Source organism: Saccopteryx bilineata, chromosome 7 (assembly GCF_036850765.1).
Source record: "Saccopteryx bilineata isolate mSacBil1 chromosome 7, mSacBil1_pri_phased_curated, whole genome shotgun sequence".
In the NCBI taxonomy this organism is placed as follows: Eukaryota; Metazoa; Chordata; class Mammalia; order Chiroptera; family Emballonuridae; genus Saccopteryx; species Saccopteryx bilineata.
The window spans coordinates 60,400,941-60,422,571 of NC_089496.1; the positions used below are offsets into that span (position 1 = coordinate 60,400,941).

Sequence of the window (21,631 nt, forward strand, 5' to 3'; positions counted from 1 at the left end):
GAAAAGAAAATCAAGTCCCAAAGCAAACTGGGACAGCTGAAAATGCCCCAAGTCCAAAACGTCAAACTCAGTAGATGGCATGAATGGTCAATCAGATGTTGCAAAAAAAAAAAAAAAAAAAAGTGTGAACTCAGAGAGACACACCAGCAATAGAAACCACACACCAGGAAACATACATTTTAACAGGCGGGGAGGAGGTGAGAAGAGGGTCCTGTCCCTGGTGGGTCCTGTCCCACAGCTTCTAGGAAACCTAGTATCTCTGTGGCCTCGGGGCCTGGGAGGGGGTGGGGAGTGTGGGGAGGAGAAACACGGCCAGGGGAGATCACAGCCCAGAGTTTCCCCGAGCCCGGCGAAGACCACCCAGCCGCAGGTTCCAAACACTCAGCAAAACCCAAGTGAAAAGGACAAGAGGAAAAGCAACACCCAGGCTCATTCTCTTCAACCCGCTTCAAATTTAAATCAACAATAGAGAGAGTTGTAAAAACGGGTGTGGGGGGGGAGTATATTACTGCCTATCCTGAGAAGCAAAGATCAGGAAAGAGGACAGAGGACAAGCCCCTAAGAGCAAAGAAAATGTCTACCTAGCCCTGGGCGGACAGCTCGCGGTCGGTTGGTTAAGAGCGTCGTCCCAAATGAAGCGCAGAGGTTGGGGGTTCGATCCCCGGTCAGGGCACATACAGGAGCAGATGGATGTTCCTGCTTCTCTCTCTCTCTCTCTCACACACACACACACTAAACTCAATAAAAAAAATCAATAAAGAAAATGTCCACCTATAATTCTGCCCCTAGTGAAAATGACTATTTTGACCACAAAGCTCGTTCAGGCTTAGAAAAATGGGGAGAAGCCATTCCGGGGTGGCCAGCAGTCCGGGAACACCAAAAAGAAGTCTTTAGAAGGAAGATGGTGTCAGAGGGGAAGGAGGACGAGCGGTGATGAGAGAGAGGTCCCAGGAACGGCCTTGTGTCCACTGCCCGCAGGCCCGGATGACGCCCAACACCTTCGGGTCGGGGGCACCATCCTCAGGGGTCCACCTCCTCGGGGCAGCCTTGGGCCCAACTAACAGGGGCCTTGTTTTCCTGTGTTTCTTTAAAGTTGTTCTGGAAAACACCTATTTCCTTGTCAACCTGGGGAGGTTTCCACAGGCTTAACGCCGGGCGGCTGGGAGTCAGTTACCTCTAAAGATAAGTGAATAAGCCTTCTGCGTCCTGGACGGGCGGGTGGCTCAGTGGATAAAGAGTCAACCGGGCGCACGCCATAGGTCACGGGTTTGACCCCCATCACGGCTCGTAGGAGACGCAACCAGTGAGCGCACAGCTAGATGGAACAGCTCCGTGGATCGAGTGATGCTTCTCTCTCTCTCTCTCTCAAATGGAAAAAAAATTTAAAAAAACAAGACTTCTTCCATTTAAATCAGGTTACTTTGGATTCTCTTGGAACACTTCCTGGTTTGGGAGCTCACCTGACCCTACACGAAGAAGAAAAGCTCTGATTTCCACACCTGAGGACAGAGAGAGTACCCAGCCGGGGCCAGCCCTACCTACATCCCGGGCTGGGAGGTGTGTCAGAGCCTGGGACCCATGTTTAAAAGCAAATGGAGCCCCGACCAGACAGGTAAGCTCAGTGGGTTAGACTAGCAGGGGTCCCCAAACTTTTTACACAGGGGTCCAATTCGCTGTCCCTCAGACTGTTGGAGGGCTGCCACATACAGTGCTCCTCTCACTGACCACCCATGAAAGAGGTGCTCCTTCCGGAAGTGCTGCAGGGGGCTGGATAAATGGCCTCAGGCGGCTACATGTGGGCCCTAGTTTGGGGATGCCTGGACTAGAGCATCGTCCCAAAGCACCGAGGGCCTCAGTTCAATCCCCAGGCGGGGCACCTACGGGAACAGATGTTCTTGCCTCTCCCTTCTCTCTCTAAAATCAATAAAAGAAACATTAAAAAATATAATGGGACACGCACAAATAGAGGGGTACGGCCACAGCAGCTACAGTTGGGTGCAGGTTTAACACAGTGTTTGTTCTGGTGTTGTTATTTATTACCTATCACTTCACACACACACACACACACACACACACACACACACACACACACACCACCGTTATCTGCGATCTCAGCTTACGGCAGTGCAGACCTTCTAAACACACAATATCCAACTGGCACGGGAAGAATGTGTGTGTGCAGGAAGGTTCTCTCCAGACGGCCTGAATGTCCTTATTTTAAGTGAAAAGATGTTGCGATTAAATTTCCTGTTGGTTAACCCCCCCCCAAAATCGAATTTCTTTAAAACTGAACTGCTTCCACTCCTTGCCCCCCCCCCTCTCTGCCAAGCTGCAGGTGACTGCCCCAGGGTTACCCCAAAGTCAAATCCCACAACACCCATCCGGCTGGGCTCCTTCAAACCCAAACCAGAGATCAAACACTCCAATGCGGTGAGGTTATCGAGCTCACAGCGACGAACAGAACCTTCCGTTCCAAATCAGGAGGGCTGCTAGGGAGAAGACCTGGGGTGGGACCGCCATCGTGTAACCCAGGCCTGCCTTCCAAACGCCTCCCGGTTCTATTCCGGGTGTTTCTGAAATAGCATCATCCCCTGAGTGGACGGAGGGTCTGTTCTGTGTGGGCGCCGAGGCCCTAAACCTCTGTCCTCACTCGGCGTGTGAGAAGAGCGAACTATAAAAAGATCTCTCTAAAAATCTCCAGGCCGAGCCTGTGAAATCCAGCCAGCACGGCTTCTCTCCGAGGTCCCTGCTCAGGGTCCAGCCGGCATCTGTCGGCACAGAGAACTAGCCGTCTGTCCATCACGAAGTGCCAGGGTGCCCCCACCATCTGGCCAGCGCGGACACACCCTCCTCCTGGCCTCTGGGTCCCTGGATTCTCCCTGATTCCCGGGGCCGGGAGGCCAGGCGGTGAGAAGACGGAAATAACTTGAAAGGCGTCATCTGGGCCTTTAGGACTTGATGTTCTTCACGCTGCAGAACCTTCCAGCCCAAGAACCTCCAAGCTCACCTCTTCCAACTCTGGACCGCCACTAGGGTGACCCTTTCTGGGTATTCCAGGGACCACGGGGTAACATCTGATTCAGCAATGAACCAGACGAGCAAATATCCCGTGACGCTTAAGGCGATGACTGGATTTGCTTTTACGTGTGAAAAAATGGCTTTTCCCAAGAAAACAAGACTGGGCTGGAAAAGCTGGAACAGAAGATGGCCCTGTATCTATGAGCCATTTAAAAGGAAATGGTCCCTTCCCTCCACCATCCACTCGCTTCCTCTGCTCAAGATGACGTATTTCTCTGCCTCAAGTACAATAATACCTCTGTGCTTTTTTAAATGGACGTTTTTAGTTCCAACTCTTGTAAAATATAAGGAAATGTTACCTTTCCAATTCTGGGCTGATAATCTGTGAGTTCATCTGACAACTGTGGCTCATTAATAAAAAAAAAAAGAAAAGAAAGAAAAAGGAGAAAAAGACTTTGATCTTTTTTAACCGTAAGTTTCCATGGCAGGAGATCTGAAATGCCCATCACGAATGATCTTACAGGGAAACTAAAACTCTTTCTACGAGGACATATCCCCGTTTCTTTCCTGTTGACATTATTTAAGTTTTAGAATTGTAAAACGTTTGAAGTTAGTGAACAGAAGAACGTGGAGAAGAATGAAACAGATGATAAATAAGGCCCTGGCCGGCTGGCTCAGCGGTAGAGCGTCGGCCTGGCGTGCAGGAGTCCCGGGTTCGATTCCCGGCCAGGGCACACAGGAGAGGCACCCATCTGCTTCTCCACCCCTCCCCCTCTCCTTCCTCTCTGTCTCTCTCTTCCCCTCCCGCAGCCAAGGCTCCATTGGAGCAAAGTTGGCCTGGGCGCTGAGGATGGCTCTGTGGCCTCTGCCTCAGGCGCTAGAATGGCTCTGGATGTAACAGAGCGACACCCCGGATGGACAGAGCGTCGCCCCTGGTGGACGTGCCGGGTGGATCCCGATTGGGCGCATGCGGGAGTCTGATTGTCTTTCCCCGTTTCCAGCTTCAGAAAAAAAATAATAAATAAAATAAATAAATAAAATAAAATGGCAAGTCTTATGTCGTGTTTCTGGCTTGGCTTTTAAAATGAAAGTGAAAAAATAGGGGGGAAAAAACCCCAAATAAACTTAAAAGTTTTTCCTTTCTGTTCCCCAAAGACTGATTTTTATTTTATTTATGATTTTAACCCTTTTGAGTAGTGAGTTTTTTTCATGCTCGCTGACCCCTGAAGTGAGTTTTTGTTTCAAAAAAAGGAAATTAGTTCTGGTTCCAGTTTTATTAACTGAAAATCATGTTTGTTTGATAACCAATTTATGGAAACAAGAAGAATGCACATTTGCCCTTCCTTTTAACGTTGCCTTGCATATTTTTTTTTTTTTCTTTATTCATTTTTAAAGAGGAGAGGGGGGGAGAGAGAGAGAGAGACAGAGAGAGAGAAGGGGGGAGGAGCTGGAAGCATCAACTCCCATATGTGCCTTGACCAGGCAAGCCCAGGGTTTTGAACCGGCAACCTCAGCATTTCCAGGTCAATGCATTATCCACTGCACCATCACAGGTCAGGCGCCTTGCATATTTTTTAAAATAAAAATTTTTGTACGATCGTACTCTGGATGGACAGGAGGCACAAGGACGTACTACTCAAAGGGTTAAATATTTTTTTTAAATTACTGATTTTAGAGAAAGAGAGGAAGGAGGGAGAAAGAGAAACATGGATTTGTTGTTCCACTCATTTATGCATTTCTCGGTGGATTCTTGTACATGCCCCAACTGGGGATCAAACCCCCAACCTTGGTTGTACTGGGATGACACTTCGACCAACAGATCTACCCGGCCAGGACCAAAAGGGGCTTTGCCTTCAAGACATAGGTCCCCTAGGAATGTATCCAGAGGAAATAACCAGAACAGACCACAGGCACCCTGCTAGGATGTGTGACCAGTTCAAAAATGAACACGCAATGGAATGCAGGGGGCAAGCCTCAGAGCAGACACTTTGGGCTCCCTTAAAAATCATACTTCTGCAGGATATTTTATAACAAAGGAAACATACTAACAAACTGACACACAGGGACTGGGGAAATTATAGAAACCACACTGGCAACAGTATCTCTGAGCAGCAGAAACATTGTTAGCCCCTCTCTGTCTGCTGTCTGGGCGCCTTGAGTCCAAAACTCAGGATTAGCACTCATCCTCCCACACCTGAGCTGCCCCACAAGGGCATCACACTTGAAGATTGTCTCTCTTCACTTTTAACAGTTAGGCCCTTTAAAAAAAATAGCGTTAGGGACCTGGCTGGGTAGCTCAGTTCATGTTAGAGCGTCACCCCAATACATCAAAGTTGTGGGTTCCATCCCAGGTCAGGGCACCTACAAGAACCAAGAATGCATAGGTGAGTGGAACAGCAAGTCGATGTTTCTCTCTCTGTTACTCCTCTCTCACTCTAAAATCAATAATAAAAATTAAAAAAAAAAGGCTTTAGGAAACGTGTCACCTTCAATCTCTAACAACTAAGGCAATTGGTATTTCAAATCTGAGGAATCCGCTTATAAGACACCCAAACTGATGAGCTGAGCTAACAGTGGCCTCGTGGGGACACAGCAACGCTTCTCTGGTTTCACGGCCAGGGGCTGTGGCTAGACTTCTATTCATCTGACTGCCTGACCCTTCCTTATTACTCAGAGCCAAGATTATATTTGGGGCACATGACGCATGTGCCACGGCATGCAAGCAGGGCTCCCAGCCGCCCACCCAGCTCCCCACCACACACGCCCGCCCTCTCCTCCTCCGTCTGTCTGTCCGCCTGTCTGGAAATCTTCGCTGTCTCTGCACCACACCCTCTCCCTCCCTCCTAAGGAGCTCAGTCATCTCAAAGGCTTGTGTGTGGTGGCCAGGGCCTCCGTGGTCGACTCCTCCCCAATGTCCTCGACACACGTTGTGGGGTGATCACTGCCGTGCCTTCTGCTTCCAAGAAATGCCGGATTCATTCACGGACATAGTTCACCCAGGGAGCGTCTGCCATGGAACGCAGCGGGCGGGTGACCCCTAGGAGGGGCTACACTCACATCTGGGAATTCTCTAAAAGCACATGTTCAGCATGCAGAGATGGGTAAGCCAACATTTCACGGAGTTCAAGGGATCAATGTTGCTCTTACAATAGCCTCAAAATACTTACAGTTCGTGAGTGTCTTCTAGAATTCTCACCCCTCTGCCCCCCAAATACCATACAGATTAATGTACAGTACCATGTTTTCTGTTTTTCTCTTTATGCAGAAACTCTAACTGAATTTATTTATTTTAGCAAGAGAGACAGAGAGACAGACAGACAGGGACAGAGAGACAGGAAGGAAGAGAGATGAGAAGCACTGATTCTTTGTTGCAACACCTTACTTGTTCATTGATTGCTTTTCTCATATGTGCCCTGACTGGGGGCTACAGCAGAGTAAATGACTCGAGCATGCTTGAGCACGCCTTGCTCAAGCCAGCGACCATGAGGTCATGTCTATGATCCCACGCTCAAGCCAACCACCCCGTCTCAAGCCGGCAACCTCAGGGATTTGAACCTGGGTCCTCAAGCATCCCAGGCTGACGCTCTATCCATTACTCCACAGCCTGGTCAGGCTCTAACTGTAACTCTTACGCCGTGCCAGGCATGGTGACGGGAACGAGGTGTTGTCACCAGAGAACAGAACGCTGTCCCTGAACTGAGAGAGGATCTCACGGGCACCACCCTCACTGCCCAATCTGGGCGGAAACATCTAGAAAACACGCATTGCCACGGATTTCTGAAGAGCCACACTAACTTCTGCTGTTCGGAAGTCATTCTTCAGCACCAAATGGAATTGTTTAAGAAGGAAAGGAGGGAGGGAGGGAGGGAGGGAGGGAGGGAGGGAGGGAGGGAGGGAGGGAGGGAGGGAAATCCCCCAACACAGATTTGCAGGTGTCAGTAGGTAACTATGGCAATTATCGTGTGTTGAGCCTTGTCCTGCAAAACCTCATGTCTACCGGGAGCCTCGGCACATGACCTTATTTGGAAATGGGTCTTTGCAGATATAAGTAGTCAGGTTAAGACGAGGCCACCGTGAATTCACTGAGGGGACGAAAGGCCAGAGGGCCGAGGCGTTTCCCTCTGGTCAGTAGCTGTAAAGGAAGTGTGAAGACCCACTCTGCTCCGCCTCGGGGTCCCCGCCCTTTCCAGGTGTGCACCCCACCGGGACACACCTTTCCTGAGGCTCAGCAGGTGCGTGTCTGCCCTGCCTCGGCCACCCCACAAACGGCAATACTTTGATTTTTCAGTATGAAACCAACACCTGCAAGAGTTCTCATTATCAGCCGTTAGGAGCTCGGAGGCCTGGAACTTTGGCAGGTGCCTGTCCTACCATCTCAGGTCACCTGCTGTGCGTCAGACACAGGCAGGGGACACCCTCCTCTTCCTCCGGGAGCCACAGCGGGGACCGTCGGTTGCAAAGGAGCCGGTGAACAAACACGCCGGACATCCCAGCAAGGGCAGGGGTGACGATTCACGCCCCGAGCAAAGCCACTCTCCGGCTCACACCTTCCCAGCCAAGCCTGTCAGTGTGCACGCCTGAGGGGGCCCAACTGGGACCATTCTGCACGGCATCCCAGGTACAGCCTTGGGCATGGCCCCTGACTCCCCCCTTTTAGCATAGACCGCATTTCACTCACCCAGGAACCGGGTGTCAGAACCCAGATGCAGACCAACGTTTAATTTTCTGCATCTTTAGACATGCTCTGCATTGCTGTCCTTCGATGTTTTTTAAAAAAAAAAAGTTGGGCCCTGGCCCGAAGGTTCGGTTGGTTAAGAGCATCGTCCCAAGTGCAGAGGTTGCCGGTTCGGTCTCCGGTCAGGGCACCTACAGATGTTCCTGTCTCTCTCCTGTTCTATCCCTTTCTCTAAAATCAATAAAATAGGCCCTGGCCGGTTGGCTCAGTGGTAGAGCGTCGGCCTGGCGTGTGGGAGTCCCAGGTTTGATTCCCGGCCAGGGCACACAGGAGAAGCGCCCATCTGCTTCTCCACCCCTCCCCCTCTCCTTCCTCTCTCTCTCTCTCTTCCCCTCCCGCAGCCAAGGCTCCACTGGAGCAAAGTTGGCCCGGGTGCTGAGGATGGCTCCGTGGCCTCTGCCTCAGGCGCTAGAGTGGCTCTGGTCACAACAGAGCGACGCCCCAGGTGGGCAGAGCATCGCCCCCTGGTGGGCGTGCCGGGTGGATCCCGGTCAGGCGCATGCAGGAGTCTGTCTGATTGCCTCCCTGTTTCCAACTTCGGAAAAATACAAAAATAAATAAAATAAATAAATAAATAATAAAATCAATAAAATAAACAAAAAAGACCCCAGCTGGCATACTGTATTAGTTTCAGGTGCACAGTCAAGTGATTTGGAGCAGAAGGAGATATTCCTGTCTGTGCTGAGACCTATCCTCGGCACCCTGCATCACAGCAAACGCCGGTACACACACACACACACACACACACACACACACACACGCACACACACGCACACACACACACCAGCCCCTTTAGAAATCTCTGAATGAAGTGCTTCTCTCAACATCCCTCCCCAAGCCTCCCAGACCCCATTTCTCCAGACTTCATCAGGAACGCTGAACTTGGCGGAAGTATATTCAAAGGGAACTCACTCCCAACACGAGGACACACACACGCACGGCCACCAACCAGCATGCGACCCCGGCATCTGAAGCTCTGGGGGGGTCCCACCGTGGCCTGCTGCTCTCACCACGAACCCTGCTGACCCTGGATGCCGTTTCTCGAAGCTCTTTCTGGCTGGGACAGGACAACCAAATTCAAGAACGCTCAGCAAGCCCTCGTCGGAAAGGGCTGGAGTCCCCTTGTCCCCGGTGAACCCTCCCTCAGGTCCCAGGGGGTCTTCTGCAGTCTCCCTCTACCCTGACAACATCATCACCCTCTGCAAACCGCCCCAGGTGGAGGTGACACCTTCCCTCTACAATGCCAACAACAGGGAAGGAGCCACAAGGTCAAGAATACATACATGACCCAAAGCCACCACGCCCTGAGGTAGTCCTCCCCTGTCATCCAGACTTTGGTAACACTGATGACTCCCAGGGGGTGGTATGTCCTTTTCCTGGCGATCTGCACGTTTTTTCAAAGAGAGGGGAGAGAGTTTGCCTTGAGGGAGACATGACCTTGAGTTAAGAAGCCTCCGGTTTCTCTCCACCTCAGTCCCTGTCCGAGCCAGCTGGGCCTTCTACAAAGGACAGGATTCATAAACACTGCCCTCAAGTTCAGTCCCGACACAGATAAAAGGGATTTTCATGGTCCTGCCTAACTAACCAAGGTTCCGGTCCAGGATCACGAAGTTTTTAAGAGAGATTTTGTGTGTGTGTGTTGTTTCTGCCTATCAACAGGTTCATGTTCAGAATGTCCTATTTTTAGAGAAACTTATTAAGTTCTCGAGTAATCGGTGGGCGTGAAATAACAGTGTCTGTGCCCCTGAAAGTTTTTCAAATCTGAGAGAAGTGGAAACCAGCCTCTTTCAAAGGGACCTACAGAATCCCACGGTGACAGAGACAGATCAAGTCCCACCCTGGCTGTGCTCCAACCCGTGCACCGTGGGTGGCAGAAGGGAGATCCGGCCCGTCCAGGTGTTGGCTGGCTGTCCCACAGGGGGCTGTGGGTGTTCGAGGGGATGGGCAGGTGTGGCTCTTGTCCCAGCAGCCAGCACTGTGGCCCCAAGGACTCTCACCCTCTGGGGACACACGCTCAGCCTCATCTGTTGAATGAGACATAGAATAGGGCTGGGGCTATGTCCCTGTTCCTCTGATTACCTGTTACTGTGTCGATGACCTGTCAAAGGGTTGAGCAGACCCAGGAGTAATCCCCAAGTGCAGGGGAAAAGTGGCACCTTCAGGTGAAGCCAAGCATGTCCTCGGTCCCACCCCGTCGGCGGGCACTCTCAGGAGGAGCTCAGAGATAGACCAGTGGGCGGTTTCCGTAAAGGACGCAGACTAAGAATCCGTGAAAAAAAAAAACAAACGGTGAAAAACTTGACAGACGGCAACGAAGGCCAAGTCACGGCTTCAACGTCACGAAGCCAGCCTGGCCCCTCTCCCGTGGGGGTGACGGTGACAAGCCCCACCTCCCCCCTCCACACGCGCGCGCCCCTCGGGTGGGCCCACAGCAGCCCCCACAGGCCAGCAGGCAGGTTGCCTCAGGACCCCACAGCAATCTCACAAGTCCCTGATAAAGGCTTGGGTTGTATCTAGGCAACAAGAACTCAAAGGAGCACTTGACCCGGTCTCAGCTGACCGCAACTCCTTCAGCTCCTGCCTGCCGTGGGTCAACGCCTGGCCAGGGTCCGCAGAAACCTGTCCCTGGGCAGTGCCACCTTGTGCGGAAGACCCGCCACGCCCCTTCCTGAGGAGAAGTTCACCAGAGCAGCATAGAAGCGAACGGTGGCAGAGACACCCCAGTTCGTGCTGCTGTGGTCACCACCCCTGACTGTGACATCAGCATGTGACCCTGGCAAAGGCATTCAAGTTAAATCCATGCACCGGGTCCCCTCCAAATCAAATCACGGGCTACTCAAGCAGAGATCGGCATGCCCGGGGCAGGACCCACGGGGGACGGGGGGACACGGCTGGTCCCACAGTGGCCCAGAGGCCAGGACAGAGCGGTCCGTCCATCGTGGACACGGCTGGGTCAGGGGAAGGACACTAAGACCTGGGGTGCAGAGGAGACCCTCCTGCCTGGGAGGGAGGGGAGGGAGGGCTCCAGGGGTGTGCAGAGCACTCCAGAGCTCACACAAGGTGGGGGCGGGGGGCACAGGGTCCCTGTGCAGGGAGTGCGCCCCGTGAGGAGGAAACCCTCTCTCAGTTCACTGGAAGGTACCAAGATTCAAAGGAAAATACGGCATATTTATCAACTGAAAAAATAAAAAAATTAAAATCCCAGAGAGCTCCGGTGGCCATGAGGAGGCGGGGGATGCTGACACAGTCAGTGGGGGGAGTGAGCAGGAAGTCCCGGGTTCGATTCCTGGCCAGGGCACAGAGGAGAAGCGCCCATCTGCTTCTCCACTCCTCCCCCTCTCCTTCCTCTCTGTCTCTCTCTTCCCCTCCCGCAGCCAAGGCTCCATTGGAGCAAAGATGGCCCGGGTGCTGAGGATGGCTCTGTGGCTTCTGCCTCAGGCGCTAGAGTGGCTCTGGTTGCAACAGAGCGACGCCCCAGATGGGCAGAGCATCACCCCCTGGTGGGCATGCCGGGTGGATTCCGGCTGGGCGCATGCGGGAGTCTGTCTGCCTCCCCACTTCTTAGTTCAGAAAAATACAAAAAAAAAAGGGGGGGGGAGTTTGAAAGTCTTAGAAAAGCCAGTCAGTTTCCTTCGGAAGAAGCCAGTGCCGCAAGTTGAGCACTGACCCCCTCCCCCCGCCCTCCCTGAGTGGCAGCCCTGGGGACCCCAGGTTGAACAGAAGGGAAGTTGTCTTTTCATAAAAGTCGCCCCAATACATGAACAAAAGTGCTGGGGCGCCCTGACTTTGCGACCTGTGATGAACGCACAGAAGGAAGCGATGGCCATCAGTGGCCGCTCCCATCCCGAGAGCGAGGCGAGGAGACAATGATGCTCCTTCTCTGGATAGCGGTGCACCACCACAGAGAGGTGTGACAAGGACCAGAAGGAAAAGAAAGCATCAGACCTGAACCCGAGGAAGGTCTCAAGGCACCTGGACCACCTCCCAGGGTCCAAGGAAAGACCGTCGGAAGGAACGACGTGTCACGTGATACAGGAAAGTGACCGGCAACATTCAGGCCGGGGGAACAGACACCTGAGTGACCTGAGTGACCTTCAACGCCCTGCTGGGTGCACAGGGGGCTGGGGGTGGGAATCAGCTCAGGCGCCCCCTTTCTTTCCACCTGTGGACCCGGAGAGAGTGGCACCTCCCACCAGCCTTTGCAGGCACCGAGGGGAACTCTGGGACCCAGAAGAGCTTCCTTCCCCAGCCTGCTCTCCTCACTAGACCACACAGCCGAGGGATGGGTACTCAGGGTGATCCTCCCACCGGGTGGGGGACACAGGCAGGACCCGACTCGTCCACTCCCACCCCCTGCTTCCAGGATCACCCAGGATGCTCAAGAGGCCTCTCCCAAACACAGGGTGTGCAAACAGCGAGTTCTCCTCAAACCCCTGTGTGCAAACGGAGCTGTGATGGAGACAGCAGCGCCCACCTCCAGAATGTTCCGCAGGCGCAGTGGGAGGGGTGCCGGGGAGGCTGCGTCTCTAACTAGCCCGGATCGGGGATTCCCACGGGGAGGGGCCCGAGGCCCACGCCACTCGGAAACAGAACGTCAACAAGGGCACACACGGCGATGGCCCAGAGAAGACACTGCAGAGACGGCGCCTGCGGGCCAGGTCCCCCCACCCCACTAACGGGCGCGCTGTCTGTATTCCCACGGTGTTGGTGTGCGGCCCTCTGTGGGTCCACCGGAGCAGACGACGCCCAGACTCCCCGCGGTCTCTGCAGAAGAGGCACCGAGCCAACTCGGGTCTGACGCCCAAGAGGTCAGCGCCCGATGCCAGCTGCCCCACACCCTGGGCTGCGGGCGTCCACCTCGCCCCCTCACAGGTTCTGTGACCTGGTGGTGTTCTCAGGGTGCCTGAAGCTGTCACCTGCCCCGCCCTGAGGTCCCTCTCCTGCAGCATCTGCCCTTCTAGCCACGTCCTCCCTGGTCCTCAGACTCATGCCAGCTTCTAAGTAGCCTCTCCAGGCCCTGCACCCTGCATCCCCAGGTAGAGACCCCCCACCCAGGACCCTGCACCCTGCATCCCCGGGTAGAGACCCCCCCACCCAGGACCCTGCACCCTGCATCCCCGGGTAGAGACCCCCCCCACCCAGGACCCTGCATCCTGCATCCCCAGGTAGAGACCCCCCCCACCCAGGACCCTGCATCCTGCATCCCCAGGTAGAGACCCCCCCCACCCAGGACCCTGCATCCTGCATCCCCAGGTAGAGACCCCCCACCCAGGACCCTGCATCCTACATCCCCAGGTAGAGACCCCCCCCACCCAGGACCCTGCATCCTGCATCCCCAGGTAGAGACCCCCCACCCAGGACCCTGCACGGGCCCTGCATCCTACATCCCCAGGTAGAGACCCCCACCCACCCAGGACCCTGCACCCTGCATCCCCAGGTAGAGACCCCCCACCCAGGACCCTGCATCCTGCATCCCCAGATAGAGACCCCCCCCACCCAGGACCCTGCATCCTGCATCCCCAGGTAGAGACCCCCCACCCAGGACCCTGCATCCTGCATCCCCAGGTAGAGACCCCCCACCCAGGACCCTGCATCCTGCATCCCCAGGTAGAGACCCCCCCCCACCCAGGACCCTGCACCCTGCATCCCCAGGTAGAGACCCCCCACCCAGGACCCTGCATCCTGCATCCCCAGGTAGAGACCCCCCCCACCCAGGACCCTGCATCCTGCATCCCCAGGTAGAGACCCCCCACCCAGGACCCTGCATCCTGCATCCCCAGGTAGAGACCCCCCCCCACCCAGGACCCTGCACCCTGCATCCCCGGGTAGAGACCCCCCCACCCAGGACCCTGCACCCTGCATCCCCGGGTAGAGACCCCCCCACACCCAGGACCCTGCATCCTGCATCCCCAGGTAGAGACCCCCCCACCCAGGACCCTGCACCCTGCATCCCCAGGTAGAGACCCCCCCCACCCAGGACCCTGCACCCTGCATCCCCGGGTAGAGACCCCCCCCACCCAGGACCCTGCATCCTGCATCCCCAGGTAGAGACCCCCCCCACCCAGGACCCTGCATCCTGCATCCCCAGGTAGAGACCCCCCCCACCCAGGACCCTGCATCCTGCATCCCCAGGTAGAGACCCCCCCCACCCAGGACCCTGCATCCTGCATCCCCAGGTAGAGACCCCCCACCCAGGACCCTGCATCCTACATCCCCAGGTAGAGACCCCCCCCACCCAGGACCCTGCATCCTGCATCCCCAGGTAGAGACCCCCCACCCAGGACCCTGCACGGGCCCTGCATCCTACATCCCCAGGTAGAGACCCCCACCCACCCAGGACCCTGCACCCTGCATCCCCAGGTAGAGACCCCCCACCCAGGACCCTGCATCCTGCATCCCCAGATAGAGACCCCCCCCACCCAGGACCCTGCATCCTGCATCCCCAGGTAGAGACCCCCCACCCAGGACCCTGCACGGGCCCTGCATCCCATCCTGCATCCCCAGGTAGAGACCCCCCCCCCGGACCCTGCACCCTGCATCCCCAGGTAGAGACCCCCCACCCAGGACCCTGCATTCTGCATCCCCAGGTAGAGACCCCCCACCCAGGACCCTGCATCCTGCATCCCCAGGTAGAGACCCCCCACCCAGGGCCCTGCATCCTGCATCCCCAGGTAGAGACCCCCCACCCAGGGCCCTGCATCCTGCATCCCCAGGTAGAGACCCCCCCCACCCAGGACCCTGCATCCTGCATCCCCAGGTAGAGACCCCCCACCCAGGGCCCTGCATCCTGCATCCCCAGGTAGAGACCCCACCCACCCACCCAGGACCCTGCACGGAACCGTGTCAGCGTGCAGTCGGTCCCCAGAGTACTGCCTCCTCATCTGCACCTCCAGAGCCTGGCGGGGGGGCCTGGCTCAGTGAGGACCAGCTCAGGACACCAGTGGGAGCCAACAGGCAGGCCGTGGGAGGCAGACACAGGTGCAGCCTGAAATGCAACAGGCACACAAGTCCCCCAGCATCTCTGGAGGCTCAGACACCCTCACTCCTTGCACCCAGTCCTGAAAACACTAAGCCAGAGTCTGGCCGGGGAGGAGGCTCAGCTGGCCTCTGGGAGGGGTGGTAGTCACCTGACAGGCCCCCCTCTCACACCCGGGCAGACTACCCGGGGACCCACCCCAGCCAGAGGCCATTCTCTCCCCAGGAAGGTATTCAAGGAATCTGACCTGGGAGCTGGGAGGTTTCTGGTAACTCCTGAAGACACCCTCATCCCACAGGGCGTTCCAACCCTCAGATAACTCGGCTCAGGGCAGAGCTGGGGGCCAAGGGCGGGAGTGATGTGACAGGAAGGCGAAGGTTTCCAAGCCTCATGAAGTCACCCAAGGCCACGGAATCCAGACAGCTGCTCTGGGTCCCCTCCCCACCTCGGGTTTCTCATCCGAGAGATGGGGGTGGAGGTGCCCACATCCCGGGTGGGAAGCACTTTGTCAACTGAGAGGCAGTAAGTTCTTGAGGCCCAAGTATTTTTCACAAGGAGTTCACAGGAGGGACAGAGCTGCCCGACAACAGGCAGTGTGCGTGTGCAGCACAGACGGCAGACCCAGGCCGCGCGGAGCCCTGGCACTGGGGACACTGCTGAGGGGGGGGGGGGCAGCCCCGCCCGCTCTGGCTTCAGGCTTCCAGGGAACAGGAGCCAGGAAACCCCACGGCCGTTTCCAGCAATGTCAGGTTTGCCGACTGGCCGGCTGCTGGGTGGGCTGTCCCCGAGAGCAAGCAGGACAGTGGGAGCCACCGGACAAGGGCCACCTGTGTGCGCACCAAACACGCAGATTCCTGGGGCCTGATCGCAGGCGAGTTTGGTCAGAAACGTGGGGGAATGGAGTCTGACAGCTCTTAGGTTCATCAATAAACTCCTCGAGTGATTTCTGTTCGTGTTGTAAGGCAGTGGTCCCCAACCCCAGGGCTCTGGACCGGTACCGGTCCGCAGAGAAAGAATAAATAACTTACGTTATTTCCGTTTTATTTATATTTAAGTCTGAACGATGTTTTATTTTTAAAAAATGACCAGATTCCCTCTTTATATCCGTCTAAGACTCACTCTTGACGCTTGTCTCGGTCACGTGATACATTTATCCGTCCCACCTGTAAAGCCAGTAGCCAAGGCCACCATCACAGCAGCCAGTCCCATGCAGGTTCGCATTGGATTCGGACAGACTAGGTAAAGAAACAACGGAGCCAAAAGCTGATGTGCCATTAGCTTTAATCCTAGCTTGCACCCGGCGGGCAAGTAAAAACACACACTGGGCTCCAAAACCCACTCATTCAGTGCTCACAAAGCTACTGACTTCTCCGAGTTTCCTAGAATCAAAGGTTTCTAGCTCACCAGCCTTATTCACCTCTGTTCCCCATCTCCTTCCTTCTCCCTGCACAAACTCTGCACAAACTGGCCTCTCACTCAGCACTCCACCATCTTGGCTGCTTCTCCTGGCCTCCTCCACGTGGCCTCTCCTCTCCTCTCCTCTCCTCTCCTCTCCTCTCGGCTCTCTCCTCTAATCTCAGGAACCAAGAGAGCAAGCTCCCGTTCTGCCCCCATTTTATAGTGTAGAAATCCAGACCTTTAATACAATATACAAAATAGGGAGGTCTCTAATACAAAGTCACTTATCTGAGGCATGATTGGATTGTACCACCCCACATCAAAAAGGGTGGGAAAGGCTTAGTCCTAAAACCAAGCCCCAGGTTACAAGGATCCTGCCTGCCCACAGCCCGCCCCCAACACACATTAATATCACCTGGGTGACGGGTGACGTGCCTCCATGTGGGCAGTGCCATCTTTAATGAAGTGAGCATAATATATTTTATCTGCCCAACATCACCCTAAAGGCCGGTCCATGAAAATATTTTCTGACATTAAACCGGTCCATGGCCCAATAAAGGTTGGGAATCACTGTTGTAAGGTACCAAAAAGCTGCCAACTAATATTGATATTCTAGGAGGAAAAGGTCAGGCTTTCCTGTCCTGTCCTTGGAAAGTGGAGGAAAAGGAATGTCGAAGTCTCCTGACTTACAAGGACGACTAGGGTCATTTGGTTTTAAGTTCTCTGAAAGGATCATTAAGGTTAACTGAGAAACTTCTTCCCTTTCAATAGGAGGCAGAATTTACATACCACCTGGCATTGATTGTACTTCCTCCCTTTCCTGGAATCTTGTGAGTAAAATACCTCAAGGCTAGTGAGGGAAGAGGAACCCTGAAAGATTTGTAAACGTCTTTGATTGTGTTACCTTGAAAGTCTTAATGTTTCTGTGTATCCCCTAAACCAGAGGTCCCCAAACTTTTTACACAGGGGGCCAGTTCACTGTCCCTCAGACCGTTGGAGGGCTGCTACATACAGTGCTCCTCTCACTGGCCACCAATGAAAGAGGTGCCCCTTCTGGAAGTATGGCGGGGGGGGGGGGGGCAGGATAAACGGCCTCGGGGGGCCTCATGCCCTAAACAAATGCTGTCAGCTCGTGCCATCATTGTCACACTCTCCCCTGCCCGTGTGTGATCAAGGGTGTATAAGCAGCCACTGAACTATTTTTGGGGACTGCACAATTTGGGCCTGCAGATGCCCTGTGACAGCCATATGCGGCCGGCATATTTAATAAATCTCCTCCTCTAATAAAACTCTTCACCTGGCCGGGTTGGCTCAGCGGTAGAGCGTCGGCCTAGCGTGCGGAGGACCCGGGTTCGATTCCCGGCCAGGGCACACAGGAGAAGCGCCCATTTGCTTCTCCACCCCTCCGCCGCGCTTTCCTCTCTGTCTCTCTCTTCCCCTCCCGCAGCCAAGGCTCCATTGGAGCAAAGATGGCCCGGGCGCTGGGGATGGCTCTGTGGCCTCTGCCCCAGGCGCTAGAGTGGCTCTGGTCGCAACATGGCGACACCCAGGATGGGCAGAGCATCGCCCCCTGGTGGGCAGAGCGTCGCCCCTGGTGGGCGTGCCGGGTGGATCCCGGTCGGGCGCATGCGGGAGTCTGTCTGACTGTCTCTCCCTGTTTCCAGCTTCAGAAAAATGAAAAAAGAAAAAAAAAAAAAAAAAAAAAAAAAAAACTCTTCAAAATTCATCTGGACTGGGTGAAGTCTCTATGTGGACTCGATGAAGTGAGGTACAGTGCCTTTCAGAATCTGGGGTGCAGTACTTTATAACATTAGAACCCAAGGCCCTGGCTGGGTATCTCGGTTGGTTAGAATGCTGTCCTGAGACATTGAGGTTGTGGGTCCCATCCCCGGTCAAGGCACATACAAGAATCAACCAATGATGGCATGAATGAGCGGAACAACAAATCGATGTCTCTTTCTCTTCCTCTCTCTTTAAGAATCAATCAACAAAAAAAATTTTTTTTTAATTGAGAAGCACCAGCACAGGAATATTGGTAAAGCTGTGGAGTTTGAAAGACCTGGGTCAAATCCCAGGACCACTACCTAGCAGCTGTGTGGCCTTGGGCAGGTTACTTAATCTCTCTGAACCTCTGGATGCATTTGGAAAATAAGTACGGAGCATTGACCTGCGTAGGTAAGAGGGTCAGAGATACTCAAAGGCAAGAACAGGTCCGTAGTCATGGTCTTCATCGAAGCTCTCCTAAGAGGCATGAAGAATTCTGACCCCCATCTTTTTTTTTGGGGGGGGAGCAGGACAATCTGACACCGAGAACTCAGGGGACTTCACATGTGAGGGAGGCTGGACAAAGCTCGTGTCCTTGAACTTGGGAGGCCCCGTATTAATTAGCCCCTGCGCCAAGACCCACACAGAGTGAACAGGGAGGAGGAAGACGAGGTTGAGCTTCCAATGGAAGCCAACACCTGAGATCTACGACCTGCAGGTGGGCTCGGCTGCGTATAAACAGCTTAAGGGGTCTTCAAACTTTTTATAAAAACCGCCCACTTTTGCAGTGCTGGTCAACCTGGTCCCTACCGCGCAACCAAACAGCCCTGCGATTGGCCCACCATGAAAGCTGGACCGCCCACTAGTGGACGGTAGGGACCAGGTTGACCAGCACTGCAAAAGTGGGCGGTTTTTATAAAAAGTTTGACGACCCCTGCAGGGGGTGGAGGATAAAGGAAGAAGGGACAGCAGACATCCTGGATAGGCCCAGCCTGAGAACCCCCAACTCACGGGAGGTGCCCAGTGGAATGTGCAGGTTCAGAGCGAGGGGACAGGAGGTGCCCAGTGGAATGTGCAGGTTCAGAGCGAGGGGACAGGAGGTGCCCAGTGGAATGTGCAGGTTCAGAGCGAGGGGACAGGAGGTGCCCAGTGGAATGTGCAGGTTCAGAGCGAGGGGACAGGAGGTGCCCAGTGGAATGTGCAGGTTCAGAGCGAGGGGACAGGAGGTGCCCAGTGGAATGTGCAGGTTCAGAGCGAGGGGACAGGAGGTGCCCAGTGGAATGTGCAGGTTCAGAGCGAGGGGACAGGAGGTGCCCAGTGGAATGATGCTCCCTGGTCCTGGGCCCAGGCAGGACTCACAAACCCCTCAGGGACTCAGTCTTCCCCTCCGTTCACAATAGTGTTATCATTATTAATAACATGCTATTGATTCATTTTAGAGAAAGATTCCGCTTAGTGGCACATTCACCGGCCACTTCCTTCTGTGTGTGCTCGGACAGGGGAATCGAACCCGCAACCTTGATGTTTCTGGAAGACGCTCTAACTCAGGGGTAGTCAACCTTTTCATACCTGCCGCCCACTTCTGTATCTCTGTCAGTAGTAAAACTTTCTTTTTTTTTTTTTTGCATTTTTCTGAAGCTGGAAACAGGGAGAGACAGTCAGACAGACTCCCGCATGCGCCCGACCGGGATCCACCCGGCACGCCCACCATGGGGCGACGCTCTGCCCACCAGGGGGCGATGCTCTGCCCATCCTGGGCGTCGCCATGTTGCGACCAGAGCCACTCTAGCGCCTGAGGCAGAGGCCACAGAGCCATCCCCAGCGCCTGGGCCAACTTTGCTCCAATGGAGCCTTGGCTGCAGGAGGGGAAGAGAGAAACAGAGAGGAAAGCGAGGCGGAGGGGTGGAGAAGCAAATGGGCGCTTCTCCTGTGTGCCCTGGCCGGGAATCGAACCCGGGTCCTCCGCACGCTAGGCCAACGCTCTACCACTGAGCCAACCGAGAAGTAAAACTTTCTAACCGTCCACCGGTTCCACAGTCATGGTGATTTATAAAGTAGGGAAGTAACTTTATAAAATTTATAAAGCAGAGTGACAGCAAGTTAAAGCATCTAATAATAATTACTTACCAAGTACTCTATGTCGGATTTTCGCTGTTCGGCAGAATAAATCTTTATCAAACAACTTACTATAGTTAAATCTATCTTTTTGGTTGCTCTGCGACAGCCCACCATGAAAGCTAGAAAGCCCACTAGTGGGCGGTTGGGACCAGGTTGACCACCACTGCTGAGTCTAACTGAAGGCGCTAACCAGCCAGGGCCTCAGCCTTTCCAGCTGGAAACTGGGGTTTAACTTTAAGAAAATGAAACTGCACTGTGGGATGGTGCCTCGCGGGGTGGTCTGCTCACAGCTCACACAAGAGCCGGGCCCTGCTGGGCCCCCCCGCTGTCCTTTACCTGGTGCGCGGGGCATCGGAACCTGGAGCTACTTTTTTCACTCTGCCGTCCTAAGACTGAGATGTACTTATGACTTCGTTGGTTGGTTGCTCAAGCTATTAAAAACACCCCGGCCCGCGAAGTCTAGTAGCCGAAGCCAGAGGCAGAAACTTTCAGGCCAGGGCGCCCGGGGCAGAGATTTCCCTCCTTTTACCTTACAAGGCAGGAGTGGTTGAGGACGACAACAGCCCAGCAGCCGCTAGGTTCCAGCCCTGGGATCGTTCTATGTCGTTCAGAGGCCGAGTCTGAGTGGCCATCGGGGACCAGGGTACCCACCCTGCGCCCCTGCGCCTAAAGTTTCCCGCGCCTCTGTGTCCCTGGGCGCAGAAGGGCGCAACGTTCTCCTCCGTCCTACAGCCGTCCCGGCGCCAGTCACAGCGCGCCCGTCCCCAAGTTCCGGGGGCCCGCGCCCCTCTCCCGCCCGACTCACCTGCTGAAGACCAGGCAGCCCAGGTGGTTGATCTCGTGGTCCGAGCGGTGGCGGCTGTAGTCCTCCCACAGGTCCTTGAAGGCCGTGACCGCCAGGATGAAGAGCACGGGAGCCAGCGCCAGGCCCGGCTGGAAGGCGTTCACCGCGGGCACGAAGTTGAGCAGCGCGATGAAGACGAAGTAGACGTTGGCCAGGCGGTGGAACTGCTCGAACAGGTTCTTGGGCAGGAAGGACAGCAGCGTGTACTTGGTGGTCTTGAGCCGGTTGTCGGCCAGAGGCTGGGCGGCCCCGCAGAGGCGCGCGTCCTTGGGGTCCTGGGCGCCCGGGGGCGGCAGCAGGTTGGAGCGCACCGTGCGCGTCCTGCCTTCCCGGCGCCTCCTTCGCCGCCGCCGCCTCCGTCTTCGCCGCCCGCCCGGGTGCGCGCGCCCCTCGGCCGCCGCCGGCTCCCGCTCCATGGCCGCGTGTCGCCGCGCCCCGCTCCAGCCTCCTAGGTAATCATCGCCGGCGGCGCGGGCGCGGCGCGGCGCAGGCTCCCCGCCTGCGGGACGCACGAGGACAGCAGTCAGCGCGCCGCCCGGGCCGTTTCCGCCGCGGGCCGCCCCGCCCCAGCCCCAGTCCCAGCCCCGGCCCGGCCCGGCCTGGCCCGCGGATAGCGGGAAGCACAAACACGCGCGCTGCCAACTGGGGAGCCGCTCCGCTTTCCGTTCCCAGAAGCGCCCGTTGGCGCCAACGTGGAGAGACGCGCGCGGGCCCCGGGGCCGAAGGGGGCGGTGCGAAGGGTCGGAGGCCAGGCTCCTCCTTCCCGGGCCCCTCCTGG

At 55.6% G+C, this 21,631-nt stretch overlaps 1 protein-coding gene across 1 annotated transcript in view; it reads right to left on the reverse strand.

Moving 5' to 3' along the window:
* The window catches only part of ATP10A (ATPase phospholipid transporting 10A (putative)), a 93,733-nt gene extending 72,336 nt beyond the window's left edge, over window positions 1-21,397 (reverse strand). Inside the window, 1 exon segment of the mRNA XM_066239457.1 lies at window positions 20,815-21,397. Within this exon segment, the coding sequence (XP_066095554.1) occupies window positions 20,815-21,269 (455 nt within the window). The 5' untranslated portion in view covers window positions 21,270-21,397.
* Between the last annotated feature and the right edge of the window lie 234 nt (window positions 21,398-21,631).